The 13,185-nt window shown below is 51.3% G+C and overlaps 5 protein-coding genes across 5 annotated transcripts; 3 read left to right on the top strand and 2 right to left on the bottom strand.

Moving 5' to 3' along the window:
- P174DRAFT_442932 (uncharacterized protein) lies at positions 1 to 839 on the bottom strand. Its single transcript, XM_024827701.1, has 2 exons — positions 609 to 839; positions 1 to 516 (listed from the first exon to the last, which is right to left on the bottom strand). The coding sequence occupies exons 1-2, from the start codon at positions 673 to 675 to the stop codon at positions 191 to 193; spliced, it is 393 nt and encodes a 130-aa protein (XP_024681668.1). The 5' UTR covers positions 676 to 839; the 3' UTR covers positions 1 to 190.
- A 71-nt stretch (positions 840 to 910) lies between these two features.
- On the top strand, positions 911 to 2,641 carry P174DRAFT_442931 (J domain-containing protein). The gene is made up of 3 exons (XM_024827700.1): positions 911 to 1,491; positions 1,560 to 1,805; positions 1,869 to 2,641. The coding sequence occupies exons 1-3, from the start codon at positions 1,224 to 1,226 to the stop codon at positions 2,402 to 2,404; spliced, it is 1,050 nt and encodes a 349-aa protein (XP_024681667.1). The 5' UTR covers positions 911 to 1,223; the 3' UTR covers positions 2,405 to 2,641.
- Positions 2,642 to 3,033: 392 nt separating this feature from the next.
- P174DRAFT_461525 (ubiquitin-ubiquitin ligase UFD2) lies at positions 3,034 to 6,649 on the top strand (the record flags this gene model as incomplete). The annotated part of the gene is made up of 7 exons (XM_024830010.1): positions 3,034 to 3,063; positions 3,144 to 3,829; positions 3,901 to 4,111; positions 4,168 to 4,623; positions 4,681 to 6,268; positions 6,325 to 6,525; positions 6,585 to 6,649. 7 exons carry the CDS (start codon positions 3,034 to 3,036, stop codon positions 6,647 to 6,649), a joined length of 3,237 nt encoding a protein of 1,078 aa, XP_024681666.1.
- A 300-nt stretch (positions 6,650 to 6,949) lies between these two features.
- P174DRAFT_219758 (3-oxo-5-alpha-steroid 4-dehydrogenase family protein) lies at positions 6,950 to 8,849 on the top strand. Its single transcript, XM_024821374.1, has 3 exons — positions 6,950 to 7,238; positions 7,313 to 7,436; positions 7,485 to 8,849. The coding sequence occupies exons 2-3, from the start codon at positions 7,323 to 7,325 to the stop codon at positions 8,529 to 8,531; spliced, it is 1,161 nt and encodes a 386-aa protein (XP_024681665.1). The 5' UTR covers positions 6,950 to 7,238; positions 7,313 to 7,322; the 3' UTR covers positions 8,532 to 8,849.
- On the bottom strand, positions 8,696 to 12,094 carry P174DRAFT_442929 (5-methyltetrahydropteroyltriglutamate--homocysteine S-methyltransferase). Its single transcript, XM_024827699.1, has 4 exons — positions 11,677 to 12,094; positions 11,386 to 11,605; positions 11,205 to 11,324; positions 8,696 to 11,141 (listed from the first exon to the last, which is right to left on the bottom strand). Exons 1-4 carry the CDS (start codon positions 11,685 to 11,687, stop codon positions 9,168 to 9,170), a joined length of 2,325 nt encoding a protein of 774 aa, XP_024681664.1. The 5' UTR covers positions 11,688 to 12,094; the 3' UTR covers positions 8,696 to 9,167.
- Between the last annotated feature and the right edge of the window lie 1,091 nt (positions 12,095 to 13,185).

Here is a 13,185-nt window from a genome sequence, read left to right as displayed (position 1 = left end):
GAATACTTTGGAGTAGATTCAGACGGCGCTATCGTAGCGTAATGACTTTTACCACCTATTTCGCGTATTATACATGAACCGATCACCCCGAAGCATATATACTGAGACAAACGATCCAACCGGAACACCCTACTCCACACCATATACCTAGCATCAAATAGAAATACAACGTCACGGTGCAATCGTCTTTTCACTCATCGCGATCTTCTCTCTTCCCCAGGGTATAAGCCAATCCACCACCCACCATATTGAGCAGGCAAAGACCCATGGTCGTGCCACGAACAATTCCCCGCGCGCCCCATTTCTTCATCAACGGCTGTCGCCGCCGACCTGCAAGCAGAAGATAGAGGCCCGACCAGGCGGCGCTGATCCCCGCGCTGTCTGTCTTAAAGCCCTGGATATTCGCATAACTTGTGAATAGAAGGACCGGAGGGAATAGCATAGGCAGGAATTGGAACGGACGCATGTGCTGCGCTGTGATGAGAGACGCCAGGAGAGTGGGAGGGAACGGATTCTCTAGAGGCAGACACATTGATTAGATTCTTGTTACTGAATCGGACTATGGAATTCATCACAGATCGTGTAGTCATTGCAAGCTGGGTCCTTACCTCCCCATGCCTTGGCTCGTTGCATGAGCGACTGTTTCGCCTTTTCCGTCGGATCTTCACCAGCCATTGTTCCGGATGACCAGGAATTTCTAGATAAATGTTCCAATAATGAACGAAGGTTATAGAATGAGAAGCAAGCAGATTTTTCAATTAAGGACTATGGGGATTGTCTTCAGATTAATGCTCGGTCGTGCGACAGTAGCTCGTCTGCTCGATAGATAAAGTACTCAAAGCTACCGCCGGATGAGTGATAATCTGACAGGCCTAGCCCGCGGCTTAGCGTCAACATCTGAACTCCAAAAAGACACCACGTTTATCTTCCAGAGCTAGGGAGACCAACCATCACAACCCTAGGGTCAAATTGACGCTACTCATCCTTATTCGCTGTTAATACATCAACCCCGTTCTATTTACCGTCTGGAAAGCGCATTATCCTCTCGTTCCCGTCGCTTACGGCCATCGGATCGGCCCCTCTGCCGCCTTTTAACTTGCGCCGCCTCCGAAGCAATTTTTATTCATAGGAGGAGAAACAATAGATAACCGATCAAGCGCGTGTCAAGCCACGATTTTCAATCACCGCTGGACGACTAAACCCATCAGCTACGCTCTTTCACCATGCCATCCGCTTCAGCATCCGGCGCGGATACTGGCGGTTCAGCCAGATCACGCGAACACAACCAGGGGAACCAGGATCGCAAATACACCGCGGAGCAGAAGGCAGCTGTGATCCGGATACGAAAATGCTCGAGCACGGCGTATTACGAGATTCTAGCCTTGGACAAGTCAGCGTCGGATGGGGAGATCAAGAAGGCATATCGCAAATTGAGTTTACTGACACACCCCGATAAGAACGGGTATGAGGGGGCGGATGAGGCGTTTAAGAGTGAGTTCTTTCATCCTCAGATGCTGAAACCTTGGGATCTCGGATGTAGCTGATGCATGTGGCTGCAGTGGTCTCTCGTGCTTTCCAAGTGCTATCGGACCCGGACAAAAAATCCAAGTATGATAAGTTTGGTGGAGATCCGGACAGCAGGTTCACACCTAGTGCTGGGCCGTCCGGGGCGTCTCCTTTCGGTGGTGGGTTCCCGCGCTCAGCGGGTGCTGGTGGTCCTATGTTCGAGGAGGAGATATCGCCAGAGGAGCTGTTCAACCGCTTCTTCAATGGCGGGTTCGGAGGAGGAGGGTTCGGTCCTTTCGGTACGCTTGGCTCACATTCCTCTTTTGTCTCTCCGAGGGTTAATGCTTACGGATGTTATTTAGGAGGTCCTCAGTTTGTTTTCAATATGGGCGGAGGTCCAGGTTTCCGGGTACACCAGTTTGGAGGGCCCCGACCGCGACGAAGACCTCGCGAAGCCAGCGCTCAGGCCGAAGCCGCACCGTCTGGCTGGGCAACGTTCCAGTCACTACTCCCTCTTATCCTTCTATTCGTGCTTCCTCTGCTCTCCTCTCTTTTCTCTGGCTCGTCGTCTCCTTCCGGTCCTTCCTACAGATTTGATGCGGCTGTACCCCCTCACACCATGCAGCGGACAACACCGAAATACAGCATCAATTATTTCGTCAATCCTAGGGACGTGGAAGACTACAGTGCGAAGAAACTTCGCCAGTTGGACACAAAAGTCGAAGTGGACTATATCACCAAATTGCGGTACGAATGCGAGAGCGAAGTACATGCTCGGGACCGGATGATGCAAGAAGCCCAGGGGTGGTTCTTCCCAGATGTAGAGAAGATGAAGGAGGCGAGGTCCATGGAACTTAAGAGCTGCCGGCGGTTAGACTCTCTGAAGGGGAGATATTAGCCAGCGTCACGATACGTCCTTTTGCATTTTGACCCGCGATTTTGGTTCTTCACAATTCCTTTTGGCCGCTGCTCCTTCTGTCTGCTTTTCTGTTGTGCATTAGAAGCAAATGACTGGTGGAGATTTCGATGGCGTCCCATGGACTGATGAGTTACTGGATGTCTATGATTACTTTAATTGTGCAAATACTTTTATCAACGGCTGTGGAGAGAAACTGAAATATTAACTCAAGAGACATTTCATACCGTTCTTCAGAGGGAGAAGTGAATAATAATGTATTATCTTTCATGCTTGACAAGTGGAGGAATGGCAAGGGCGGTCTGCCTGGCTTAGTTAAGGACATTAATCATGCAGGCGAATCTCAGCGACCATGACCGAATGTCGCCAGTACTGTAGAGTGACCACTAGCATTCATCCATCGGCCTGGCCGGTCGTTACCCTTGTTGTTATTAAATCATAGATGTGCCCAGATTCCCCATGAGTACATATTTCTTTGACTGTTGCCTTTTTTGATCGCTCTTGGATCAGTCATACTAGGAACTGCTTACTCTATCTTCTCCGCACCCTTCTGCCCCGCTGACAGAGCCTCTTCTCTTGGGGCATTTGTTCATATCTCCTGTCAACAGACGATGTCAGATACTCTCTCTGATGCGGATAAGGTGAGTGCTGTACTGATTGATGCTTGTTGTCAAAATGAGTGATTTTATGGCTGGACGACCACTAAAAACTCCTTGTGCAGATCCGCAACAAGCGCCTCGCAAAGCTTGGAAACCCATCCTCATCCTCACAGAATGCAGCAGCCCCAGAGACAGCTTCTACCCAGCCTTCTACACCTTCACTGCCCAGTCCTTCTCCTCAACAAACCTCCGACGCTCCGCAGCCACAGATAAATATCAGCAGCGCACCGCGCTCACAAACTTCTTCGCCTCGGCCGGAGTTGCAAGAATCAGAAGGCAAGCGAATCAAGATCACACCGTCAGCCCCTGCCAGTCCTGCACCGGAGTCAGTATCTGCTACCCCGGTATCGAACACGCCTCCGCCACCGAAGGCAGAAGAGAGTATTGAATCCTTTGAGGATCGCATACTAAGCGCCGTCTTCAAGCTTAGCTTGAGGGAAGACCGACAGCAGGATATCCATGGGCACAAGTTGATCTACTTGCCTGGGTTGCGGAGCGAACTCGAGGACCAGAGTCGCGAACCGCGCATCGACACGACTGTACTGGACCAGGCCCTCCTTGAAGCCGCCTCGAATACCCAGCAGAAGCCTTTGGACTATCTATTGCCATGCTGGGGGCGGATCTCAAGGCTGCACAAGGGTTTTCGCCGTGCCCGCGAGGATGATCCGAAATTCGGTGTCATCTGTGAGGCGCGGCGCCTATGCATGAGCTATTGCATCTTCGCGATCACGATGCCGGAGATGTTCGGGTGGGTTCCTGCCTCTCCCCTGTTCGGTTGACGAAACGGACGACAGATTGGCTGATTCCGTTGTCTCTTAGGCTCGAGCCATCCGATCGGTCTCCGCTCAAGCCATATCTTCTTCTGGATCCCGAAGATGATAAGGGAGTTGATCTTGAGTTCTTAGGCGAAGCTGTAAAAAGATTTGAGGAAGACGAAAGCATCAAGCCGGCTTTCATCGCCGCCGTAGAGGAGATGAGCCGTGACCTCGCTTCGATGACTATCAATGATGACTACAAGTCTTATCTAATAGTATACTATGCCTCTAGCGCTTTTTTCTTCAAGATTCCTGTTGCTGACCTGTCTAGGCTCTGCGAAACCTGGTTGGTAATCCGGTCATTGCCGCTGCTATTACGGAGTCATCTTTTTTCAACGAGTCTCGTGATCCAGCGTTGTTTGAGAAGGAGACGCTTCTGGGTCCCTGGTTCCGCTTGTCACCTCTCCAGGGCAATATTACCATGACCTATTTCTCGAGTCCCAAGACTCGAGATCAGTCATATATCTTAAATGCGCAGAGATCCATGAGAATGATACAGCAGATGCTTAGCTCAGATCTGTTCGATGTCGTCAACCATATCATTCGCGCGAATAAGGAGGCAAGAGACAGAGTCCTGGACTGGTTCGCTGCCGCGTTGAACATCAACCACAAACGAAGAGCAATGCAGGTGGATCCTACTACTGTAGCTTCGGACGGTTTCATGTTCAATCTCACAACATGTCTGGACAAGCTTTGTGAACCTTTCATGGACGCAACCTTCACCAAGGTAGGCTTGGCACTTTCGTCTCATCATGCTCTTCCACTAAGCTTACCGGGTTCTTAGATTGACAGGATCGATGCGGGGTATTTGCACCGGAACCCACGCGTTGATATGAAAGATGAAACCAAGATCAATGCTGATCAGCATGCGTCTGACGCGTTTTACTCAAAGCAAGAAGAAGGGACTTCCAACTTCATCACTGAAATCTTCTTTTTGACTGTTGCTGCTCATCACTACGGTAGTGAGTCCCTGACGTCAAAGCTGGACCAGCTTGAGAAGGACCTTCGGCACATGGAGGGTACGATCAGGAGGTTTGAGCTGGAGCGACCCAGATGGATCCACAATCCAGTGCAGCTTAGGGTATTCGAACAGGCTCTGAAGAAATACAAGGACAAACTGGATTTGGGTCTCGCTCTGAAGTACAGTCTGCAAGGCGTTTTGTTCGACGACCAATGGCAGGCACGCTCCATGCTGTTCATGAGATACGTCATCGTTTGGCTGCTCAGGCTTGTGTCCGGTGTCAATTTTCCAAAGGAACCGATTAAGTTGCCTCTTCCGGAGCAGCAGCCGGAGGTCTTCAAATGTCTCCCTGAATACTTTGTTGATGACATTGTCAGCAACTTCAAATTCATCATGTGGTGCATGCCCCAGATCATCACCGCGACACAGGGAGACGAGCTAGTTATGCTCTGTATCACTTTTCTGGAGAGTTCGGACTACATCAAGAACCCTTACCTGAAAGCGGGTCTTGTTTCGATCCTGTTTCGGGGGACATGGCCTCGCCCCGGTGGCGCCCGCGGTGTTCTAGTCGATCTTTTGAACTCTTTCCCTTTTGCTAATGAATACCTGCTACATGCCGTCATGAAGTTCTATATTGAAGCAGAGCACACGGGGACGCACACCCAGTTCTTTGACAAGTTCAACATTCGCTACGAAATCTTCCAGATCATCAAGTGTATCTGGCCAAACACTCTCTATCGGAAAAAGCTCTACAACCAGTCCAAGCAAAATCTGGACTTTTTCGTTCGCTTTGTGAACTTGCTTCTAAACGACGTGACTTACGTGCTTGATGAATCCTTTGGTGCATTCATCACGATTCATAATACCCAGGTGGAGCTCAGTCGCAATGGGAACAACATGGATCCTCAGGAGCGTCAGCAAAAAGAGGAGCATCTCGCATCCGCGCAACGGAACGCCAAATCCTACATGCAGTTGACAAATGAGACGGTCGCCATGCTCAAGCTATTTACGGAAGCGTTGGCAGACTCGTTCACCATGCCTGAAATTGTCCAGAGATTGGCAGACATGCTTGATTACAACCTGGATGCCATGGTTGGCCCAAAGAGCTCCAGCTTACGAGTGGACAATCTGCAAGAGTACGGTTTCAACCCGCGTGCTTTGCTGAGTGAAATCGTCGATGTCTATCTCAATCTGATGGGCAAGGAAAATTTCATCCTCGCCGTGGCAAGGGACGGACGGTCCTACAAGCCAGCGAATTTTCAGAAGGCCGGGGATATCCTCCGAAAATGGTCGCTAAAATCCCCGGAGGAGCTCCAACAATGGGAACAGCTGCAGGCGAAGGTCAGGGCGGCCAAGGAGGCTGATGAACAAGCCGAGGAGGATCTGGGCGAAATTCCTGATGAATTCTTGGGTACGTTCGATGAATTACTTACCTGTGATGGCCAAATAGCTGACAGTTTTCGCTAGATCCCCTGATCTATACCTTGATGGAAGATCCAGTTATCCTCCCTGGCTCCAGGGTATCCATGGATCGTTCTACTCTTCGGTCTCACCTTCTTAGTGACCCACATGATCCATTCAACAGAGCTCCGCTGAAGATGGAGGATGTAACCCCTGGTAAGTTTTCATTCTTGCCTGTCTCAAGCTCGAAAGCGACGCGACTGACTGGTTTTGTCTAGATACGGAGCTCAAGGCCAAGATTGAGGCATTCAAGGCGGAGAGACTAGCGGCGGCGCGACGACAGCCCTTAGCGCAGACTGTGGCTGACACTATGGATACGTCGACTGATTGAAGCACAAGAGAAACTTGCATAGAAGTTGTTGATGGATGGTGATTGCTCGGCATAGACATCAGAAGCCACTCAAGCCAGGTCTTGCGCATTACTTCATTTTGAATTAAGAATGCCATGCTTGACCTCCTGGATTGGGACGCATTTGTCTCCACGTCTCCCATATACTGTGTACTCGGCCGTTTTATATATACCTAGATATACATCATGAGTACTGGCTGCTAAGCAGCGAGAAGAGATACATCCACCTTCAGTTGTGACAAGGAGTTGATCAATGTTCGATACATCGACCTGTAGCTAAGCAGCTGATCACGTGCAGTGACTGTCTCGTGACATCATTGGATGAACACAAGCTGTTGATCCTCCTTTGTTGACGTGGGATTCACCTCCACCATATCCCTAAATTCACTTCTCTTTGTTGTGCTGAGACTCGAGTGGTGTATATAGTCATGATCTGAGAATTTACTTCCGGAGTTCCCTTGATCACCATCGTCTCAGACTCCCTGAGCGCCTAAGCACCTGAGCATCTCAGCATCCCAAACCAGCGTGACCCTTGGAATAAGTAGGTAGCTTGATCAGGGACTATTAACCCGTATGTTTCTCTTCGAATTAGCGTTGATCATATTATTAATTTCACCTTATTTCATGCTTATACTAATGTGTCAGACAGACAAACATGGGCTCCGCAATCTCGTCGTTCCTAGGGTCTCTTCCCCCCTTGAGAGACTTCATCCTCCCCAGTCCCCAGGCCTACACAACCCTGCTCAACGTATTCCAATACTTTCCAGTGGTAAGTCTATACAATACTCCTCAAATATCGCAATCTAACGTAAACCAGCTCTCGCTCGTCCAATGGGCTGTCTCCTGGCATCCAGCAGGCAAAGGCTCCTACCAGAGATCCTGGCTGAACATCCCAGGCAAACTAGGCTGGTTTCTCATGGAGATCGTGGGACCGGTGAATCTGCTCTACCTCCTTTACAAATTGCCGCCAGCGCTCAACATTACCTCGCTCCCACTATCTAATAAGCTCGTTGCGTCCCTATATGTAATCCACTACGTCAACCGCGCCATCATCTCGCCATTCTTCGCGGCCCCCAGCATGTCCCCCATGCATGCGTCCGTCGTCTCCATGGCGGTGCTGTTCAACTGGCTCAATTCGACCTGTCTGGCCGGTTGGCTGGTGGGATACCACGTCCCGGTGCTGGGGTACAAAACCGACGGCGCCGTCTCCGGCGCTCCGGGAGGGTCGTCGCCCTACTCCGCCGCAACGCACTTCCTGCCCTGCCTGGGCATGGTCCTCTTCGCAGCCGGCATGATAGGCAACATCCACTCGGAGCGCACGCTCTTCCGTCTCCGCCGCCAAGCAGCCGAGAAGCGCGACGCGGCCAAGAAGTCCAACGAGGATATCACCCAGGATGAAAACGAGGACCATCCGACCTTCATCCAGGCATCGTCCTCGTCCTCGTCCTCGTCCAGGGACGCGAAGGCCAACGCCAACGCCAACGGCAAGAAGAACAAGTATGACAAGGTCTACGTCATCCCACCCGCCCGCGGCGTCTTCCGCTCCATCCTCTACCCGCATTACGTCTTCGAATGGCTCGAGTGGCTCGGCTTCGCTCTCGTCGGCACGGCCGTCTTTCCCGCCGCTCAGGCACTCGCCTATGCCTCGCCGCCCTTGCAGATTGCTGCGTGGCTGAAGCCCGCTGCGGCGTTCGCGGAGAAACTACAGGTTCCCCTGCCTCTTCCGGCGGTTGTCTTTGTTGTTAATGCGGTTGCTAATATGCTACCTCATGCGCGCTGGGGGAGGAAGTGGTATGTAGAGAAGTTTGGGGAGAGGGCGATTGCGGGTCGAGGGGCTGCTGTTCCATGGTGTCCGTGGCTGTGATCGGGATATGGGCTTGTGAGCATCTGCGATGAAAGCTCAAAGATAGGACCTCATCTCTCATGAATAGTATGACGCCACGGCATCGCTAGTTACTTTAGTGGAGATTCTTCACATCACAGCCGGTTGCTGCGGTACATGCTTTTCACGAATATTCTCGTATCCACAGACCTTAAGTCACCATCTACAATGTCTACTGAGATAGAGAGATATATTGGAAGTTGCCTTTCATTTGATTAGGCTCTAAGAGGTAGACCTGAATCAGCACCTCCAGTGTCATGTACAACACATTGTTGAAATATTGAAGAAAAACCATCAGCGGCGCCGACTGCCGCGATCATGCATATCCCTTTTGATTAAAACCGAAGTAGCGAAAAAAAGAAACATCCCACCGATGGAAATGCTGACCGCATGTAGAGGCAGTCATGTTTGGCTTGAACGCCGATGTTGAAATCGTAAATGTTGAAACTCCGTTGACCCCCATATTTTCTAATACAAAACCCCGAACCCTTATGTTGAACTTTTGGTATCATCGTCGTAACTCATCACATTAACCAAACGAAAACAAGTTTCGTTTGTTTCCGGAGCGACAGGTTGAAGAATGTCGTCCCCGTTCATTGAAAAAGCCAGTCACCCCATTTATTTGGTGTACTTCTGGCGGTAGAACTTGGCAGCGTTGACCATGTTGGTCAGAGCAGCCTTGGTCTCGGGCCACTGACGGGTCTTCAGACCACAGTCAGGGTTGATCCAGAGCTGGTCAGGGCGGAGGTAAGGAAGCATCTCCTCGATGCGATCCTTGATCTCCTGCTCGCTGGGAACACGAGGAGAGTGGATGTCATAGACACCAGGTCCGATGTGGCGAGGGTAAGCCTCCTCGACGAAGACCTTGAGCAGCTTGGCGTCAGACTTGCTGTTCTCAATGCTGAGAACATCGGCATCCAGAGCAGCAATGGCGTGGAAGAAGTCCTGGAACTCAGAGTAGCAGAAGTGAGAGTGGATCTGAGTACCATCGGAGACACCGGTGGTAGCCAGGCGGAAAGCACGCACAGCCCAGGCCAGGTAGTCCTCACGCTCCTTGCCGGCACGCAGAGGGAGACCCTCACGCAGAGCAGGCTCGTCGACCTGGATGACCTTGACGCCAGCGGCCTCCAGATCAATGACCTCGTCACGGAGGGCAAGGGCCAGCTGCTGAGCCTGGACGGACTGGTGGACGTCGTCACGAGGGAAAGACCAGCGGAGGCAGGTGATGGGGCCAGTAAGCATACCCTTCATGGGCTTCTTGGAGATAGACACGGCGTACTTGGACTCCTTGACAGTCATGGGAGCGGGACGCGAGATATCACCGACAATGATGGGAGGACGCACGCAACGAGATCCGTAACTCTGGACCCAGGCGTGGGTGGTGAAGACGTACCCGGTGAGGCGCTCACCGAAGTACTGAACCATGTCGTTACGCTCGGGTTCACCGTGGACGAGAACGTCGAGGTCAAGCTCCTCCTGGATCTTGACAACCTCGGCAATCTCCTGCTCGATGAACTTCTCGTACTCCTCAGCGGTGATCTCACCCTTGGTGAACTTGTTACGCTGGATACGGATCTCCTTGGTCTGAGGGAAGGAACCGATGGTGGTGGTGGGGAAGAGAGGAAGGTTGATGGACTTGCTCTGCTCGGCAAGACGGACGGGGAAGGGAGACTTGCGGTCGTGCATCTCCTCGGTGACAGCAGCCTGGCGCTCCTTGACCTTGGGGTCGTTGGTGCGAGCGGAAGAGGCACGAGCCTGAACGGACTTGGCGTTGGCCTCGAGCTGGTCACGGACAGCAGCAGGTCCCTCGGTGACGGCCTTGGCGATCACAACAACCTCGTGGGTCTTCTCAACAGCGAAGCTGAACCACTCCCGGACCTCGGGATCGAGGTTCTTCTCGCTCTCAAGGGTGTGGGGGACATGGAGAAGAGAGCTGGAGGTAGAGACAATAACTCTGTCCTTTCCAAGCTTCTGGATAGCGTTCTCGACCTTCTCGATGGCAGCCTTGAAGTTGGTCTTCCAGATGTTGCGACCATCAACAACACCCGCGGAGAGGACCTGCTTGGGGCCAAGAGCGGAAATAATAGCATCGAGCTGCTCGGGGTTGCGGACAAGGTCCACGTGGATACCATAAAGGTTGTGCAGAGCAGGGAGAACATCAATGTTGTGGACAATGTCACCGAAGTAGGTGGCAAGGACAATGCGGGGAGCCTTGTCACCGAGAGCACCAATCTTCTCATAGACAGGCTTGAAGGCAGCCTTGGACTTGGCAGGGAGATCGAAAACGAGAACAGGCTCGTCAATCTGAACATCCTCAACGCCGGCAGCCTTCAGCTGGGCAAGGAGGTCAACGTAGACGGGAACCAGGTCGTTGATCTTGTCAATAGGGTCAATTTTCTGACCGCGGTCGGCCTTGGCGAGGGTCAGGAAGGAGACGGGACCCAGGATGACGGGACGAGTAACGATGCCAGCCTCCTTGGCCTCGAGGAACTGAGCAACGGGCTTGGGGTTGGCAGCGAGCTTGAAGACCTGGTTCTCCTGGAGGGTAGGCTTGACGTAGTGGTAGTTCGAGTCGAACCACTTGACCATTTCCTGTAGATACCCTATTAGAATGGGAACACTTAGAACACGTGGTTGTTGGAAGGGGTACCATACCAAGCTAGGAACGTCAATGGCGGGCTGGCCCTCGGAGGCGGGCTTCTGGAGACCACGACCCATGGCGAAGTACTCATCAAGGGGGTCAAGGTTGTACTTGCTGTATCTCTCAGGGACGACCTATTCAATAATTTTGTTAGACTACCTAGTGGAATATGCCTTAACAATGAGGGGAACTCACGCCGAACAGCTGGATGTGGTCGAGGACCTGATCGTAGAAAGCAAAGTCGTTGCTGGGGATGATATCGACACCGGCATCCTTCTGGATCTTCCAGTGCTCAGCACGGAGTCTCTTTCCCTCGCTCAGGAGCTCATCACGAGAGATCTTGCCGCCCCAGTAAGCCTCGGTGGCCTTCTTGAGGTCACGGAGCTTTCCCATACGGGGGAAACCCAAAACGGCGCTACAGACACAGATGTTAGTGCATGTCAAGATGAAAGCGTCGAACAGTCAAGAGAGCCGGTGAATTCTTACGATTGAACCATTTTGAACGATGTGTGATATGAACGGAGGGGGAGAGAAAAGAGGAGACGAGACTTGACGGAGAAGAAAGGAGATATGGTAAGCGGGGTGAATTGAAGTCACACAAAAAGACGAGATACAAAAACAGACAAGAGAGATCAGTCTCTTGCTGAAGAAAGGTGAGTTCAAAAGGGAAGAGGGAGGGATGAAAGAGGAAGAGGAAGAGAAGAAGCAGGGAGAGGGATGGGGGATTATTTAATATTGGGATACGGAGCAGAGGACAGAGGGGAAGCCCCTCGATGTGGGCCCGCCGATAGATAGGAGCAGCACGAGGGAAAAAAAGACAGTACAGTCGTTGGAGGGGAATGGAGGGGTAATCGGCGGTAATTGGCTGGTAAGACACGGAGCTATTAGGTGTTTTTATTATGACAGGTAATAATAAGGTAAATCGATGTTTCAATGACCGTCGATGTACGGAGTACGGAGTATGACAAACTCTTCCTGACCATACCCAATCAGTCATGAGTCAAAATGGCGTGATGGCTTTCCTCCAGAATCTGTCAGTCTCCAGCCATTGCATCCAGTCTTTGGGCCCCATAATTGGTGTCCATTGTACTCCGTACCTTAGTGGGATGTCGGCGAACGCTGGCCAGTCCGGCTCGGGGTCCGTGATCGGCCACTAATTAGGAACCTAGGAACAGTTTCAGTACCTGGGTACCAGATTACTGGTTCGTACCATACATGCAAATCTCACCATCTAGGTTTTCAACAGCTGTCCTCCGCATCCTGTAGAAGAGTTGAGATGCCTAATATTGTTTTACGAAAATGGAGTACTTGCAAGAGTGGTGATATAGCACAGTTACGTTACTGGTCCATTGATCATTATATCAGTAGAGTGATGCGGTTGTCAGACTGGACCCTTTGGATGGAAACAATCAAGACAATTGCTTCAGACTCAAGCCTAGATGTCCTTGGTAGACTCGAATTTACGGACCAAATGATAAGGACGAAGCTGATCTACATCCGACTCGTCAATCCGAATGGACAGAGCCGATGACATTTGCGAGTGTACCTAGACCGCTTTTTGAAAACTCCTAGTCTACGAATTCTCGGGGGATGTTCAGACTCTAGACTACGCATGAGATGAGCAAGTGGCTATTACCTTTAGTTATTGGTGGCAGGACATTTCGACGCGTAATATTCTCGGCGTATTACTGCTCCTCCGATGTAGATTGACCCGAGAGGCAGCCATTTATATCGCCGAATGATATATATATCTACAATAGCCAATAACATCCCTAGATGTCTTCTTCCAGAACGGAAGAAAGAATCGCAATGTTGTGGGTTCAAAAGCCAGAGAAAGCAAGAACACCTACGCCTCCTTCCTTCTCTTGACCCTCACCACCAGCAGGCGTTCGCTGCTTCCGTTTTGAGCATCCATGATGGTCTTCATGAGATTCTCGGGGCTGAGCCAGGCATCTACAGTTCAACTTCGGGACATGCCTCGCTTCAACAAACTAC

This window comes from Aspergillus novofumigatus, assembly GCF_002847465.1.
Source record: "Aspergillus novofumigatus IBT 16806 chromosome Unknown P174scaffold_5, whole genome shotgun sequence".
Classification (NCBI taxonomy): Eukaryota; Fungi; Ascomycota; class Eurotiomycetes; order Eurotiales; family Aspergillaceae; genus Aspergillus; species Aspergillus novofumigatus.
The sequence above is the reverse complement of the archived record's forward strand: the minus strand, read 5'-3'. Positions and strand labels throughout refer to the sequence as shown.

What these genes read in the sequence shown, in the direction of transcription:
- P174DRAFT_442932 (XM_024827701.1), bottom strand. Translation starts at nt 675, where the DNA reads ATGGCTGGTGAAGATCCGACGGAAAAGGCGAAACAGTCGCTCATGCAA. An exon ending in ACGAGCCAAGGCATGGGGAG is followed by an intron (nt 517 to 608) that starts GTAAGGACCCAG and finishes GTCTGCCTCTAG; the next exon opens with AGAATCCGTTCCCTCCCACT.
- P174DRAFT_442931 (XM_024827700.1), top strand. Translation starts at nt 1,224, where the DNA reads ATGCCATCCGCTTCAGCATCCGGCGCGGATACTGGCGGTTCAGCCAGA. An exon ending in GGCGGATGAGGCGTTTAAGA is followed by an intron (nt 1,492 to 1,559) that starts GTGAGTTCTTTC and finishes ATGTGGCTGCAG; the next exon opens with TGGTCTCTCGTGCTTTCCAA. An exon ending in AGGAGGGTTCGGTCCTTTCG is followed by an intron (nt 1,806 to 1,868) that starts GTACGCTTGGCT and finishes GATGTTATTTAG; the next exon opens with GAGGTCCTCAGTTTGTTTTC.
- P174DRAFT_219758 (XM_024821374.1), top strand. Translation starts at nt 7,323, where the DNA reads ATGGGCTCCGCAATCTCGTCGTTCCTAGGGTCTCTTCCCCCCTTGAGA. An exon ending in TATTCCAATACTTTCCAGTG is followed by an intron (nt 7,437 to 7,484) that starts GTAAGTCTATAC and finishes AACGTAAACCAG; the next exon opens with CTCTCGCTCGTCCAATGGGC.
- P174DRAFT_442929 (XM_024827699.1), bottom strand. An exon ending in ACCACATCCAGCTGTTCGGC is followed by an intron (nt 11,325 to 11,385) that starts GTGAGTTCCCCT and finishes ATTATTGAATAG; the next exon opens with GTCGTCCCTGAGAGATACAG. An exon ending in CCATTGACGTTCCTAGCTTG is followed by an intron (nt 11,142 to 11,204) that starts GTATGGTACCCC and finishes GGGTATCTACAG; the next exon opens with GAAATGGTCAAGTGGTTCGA.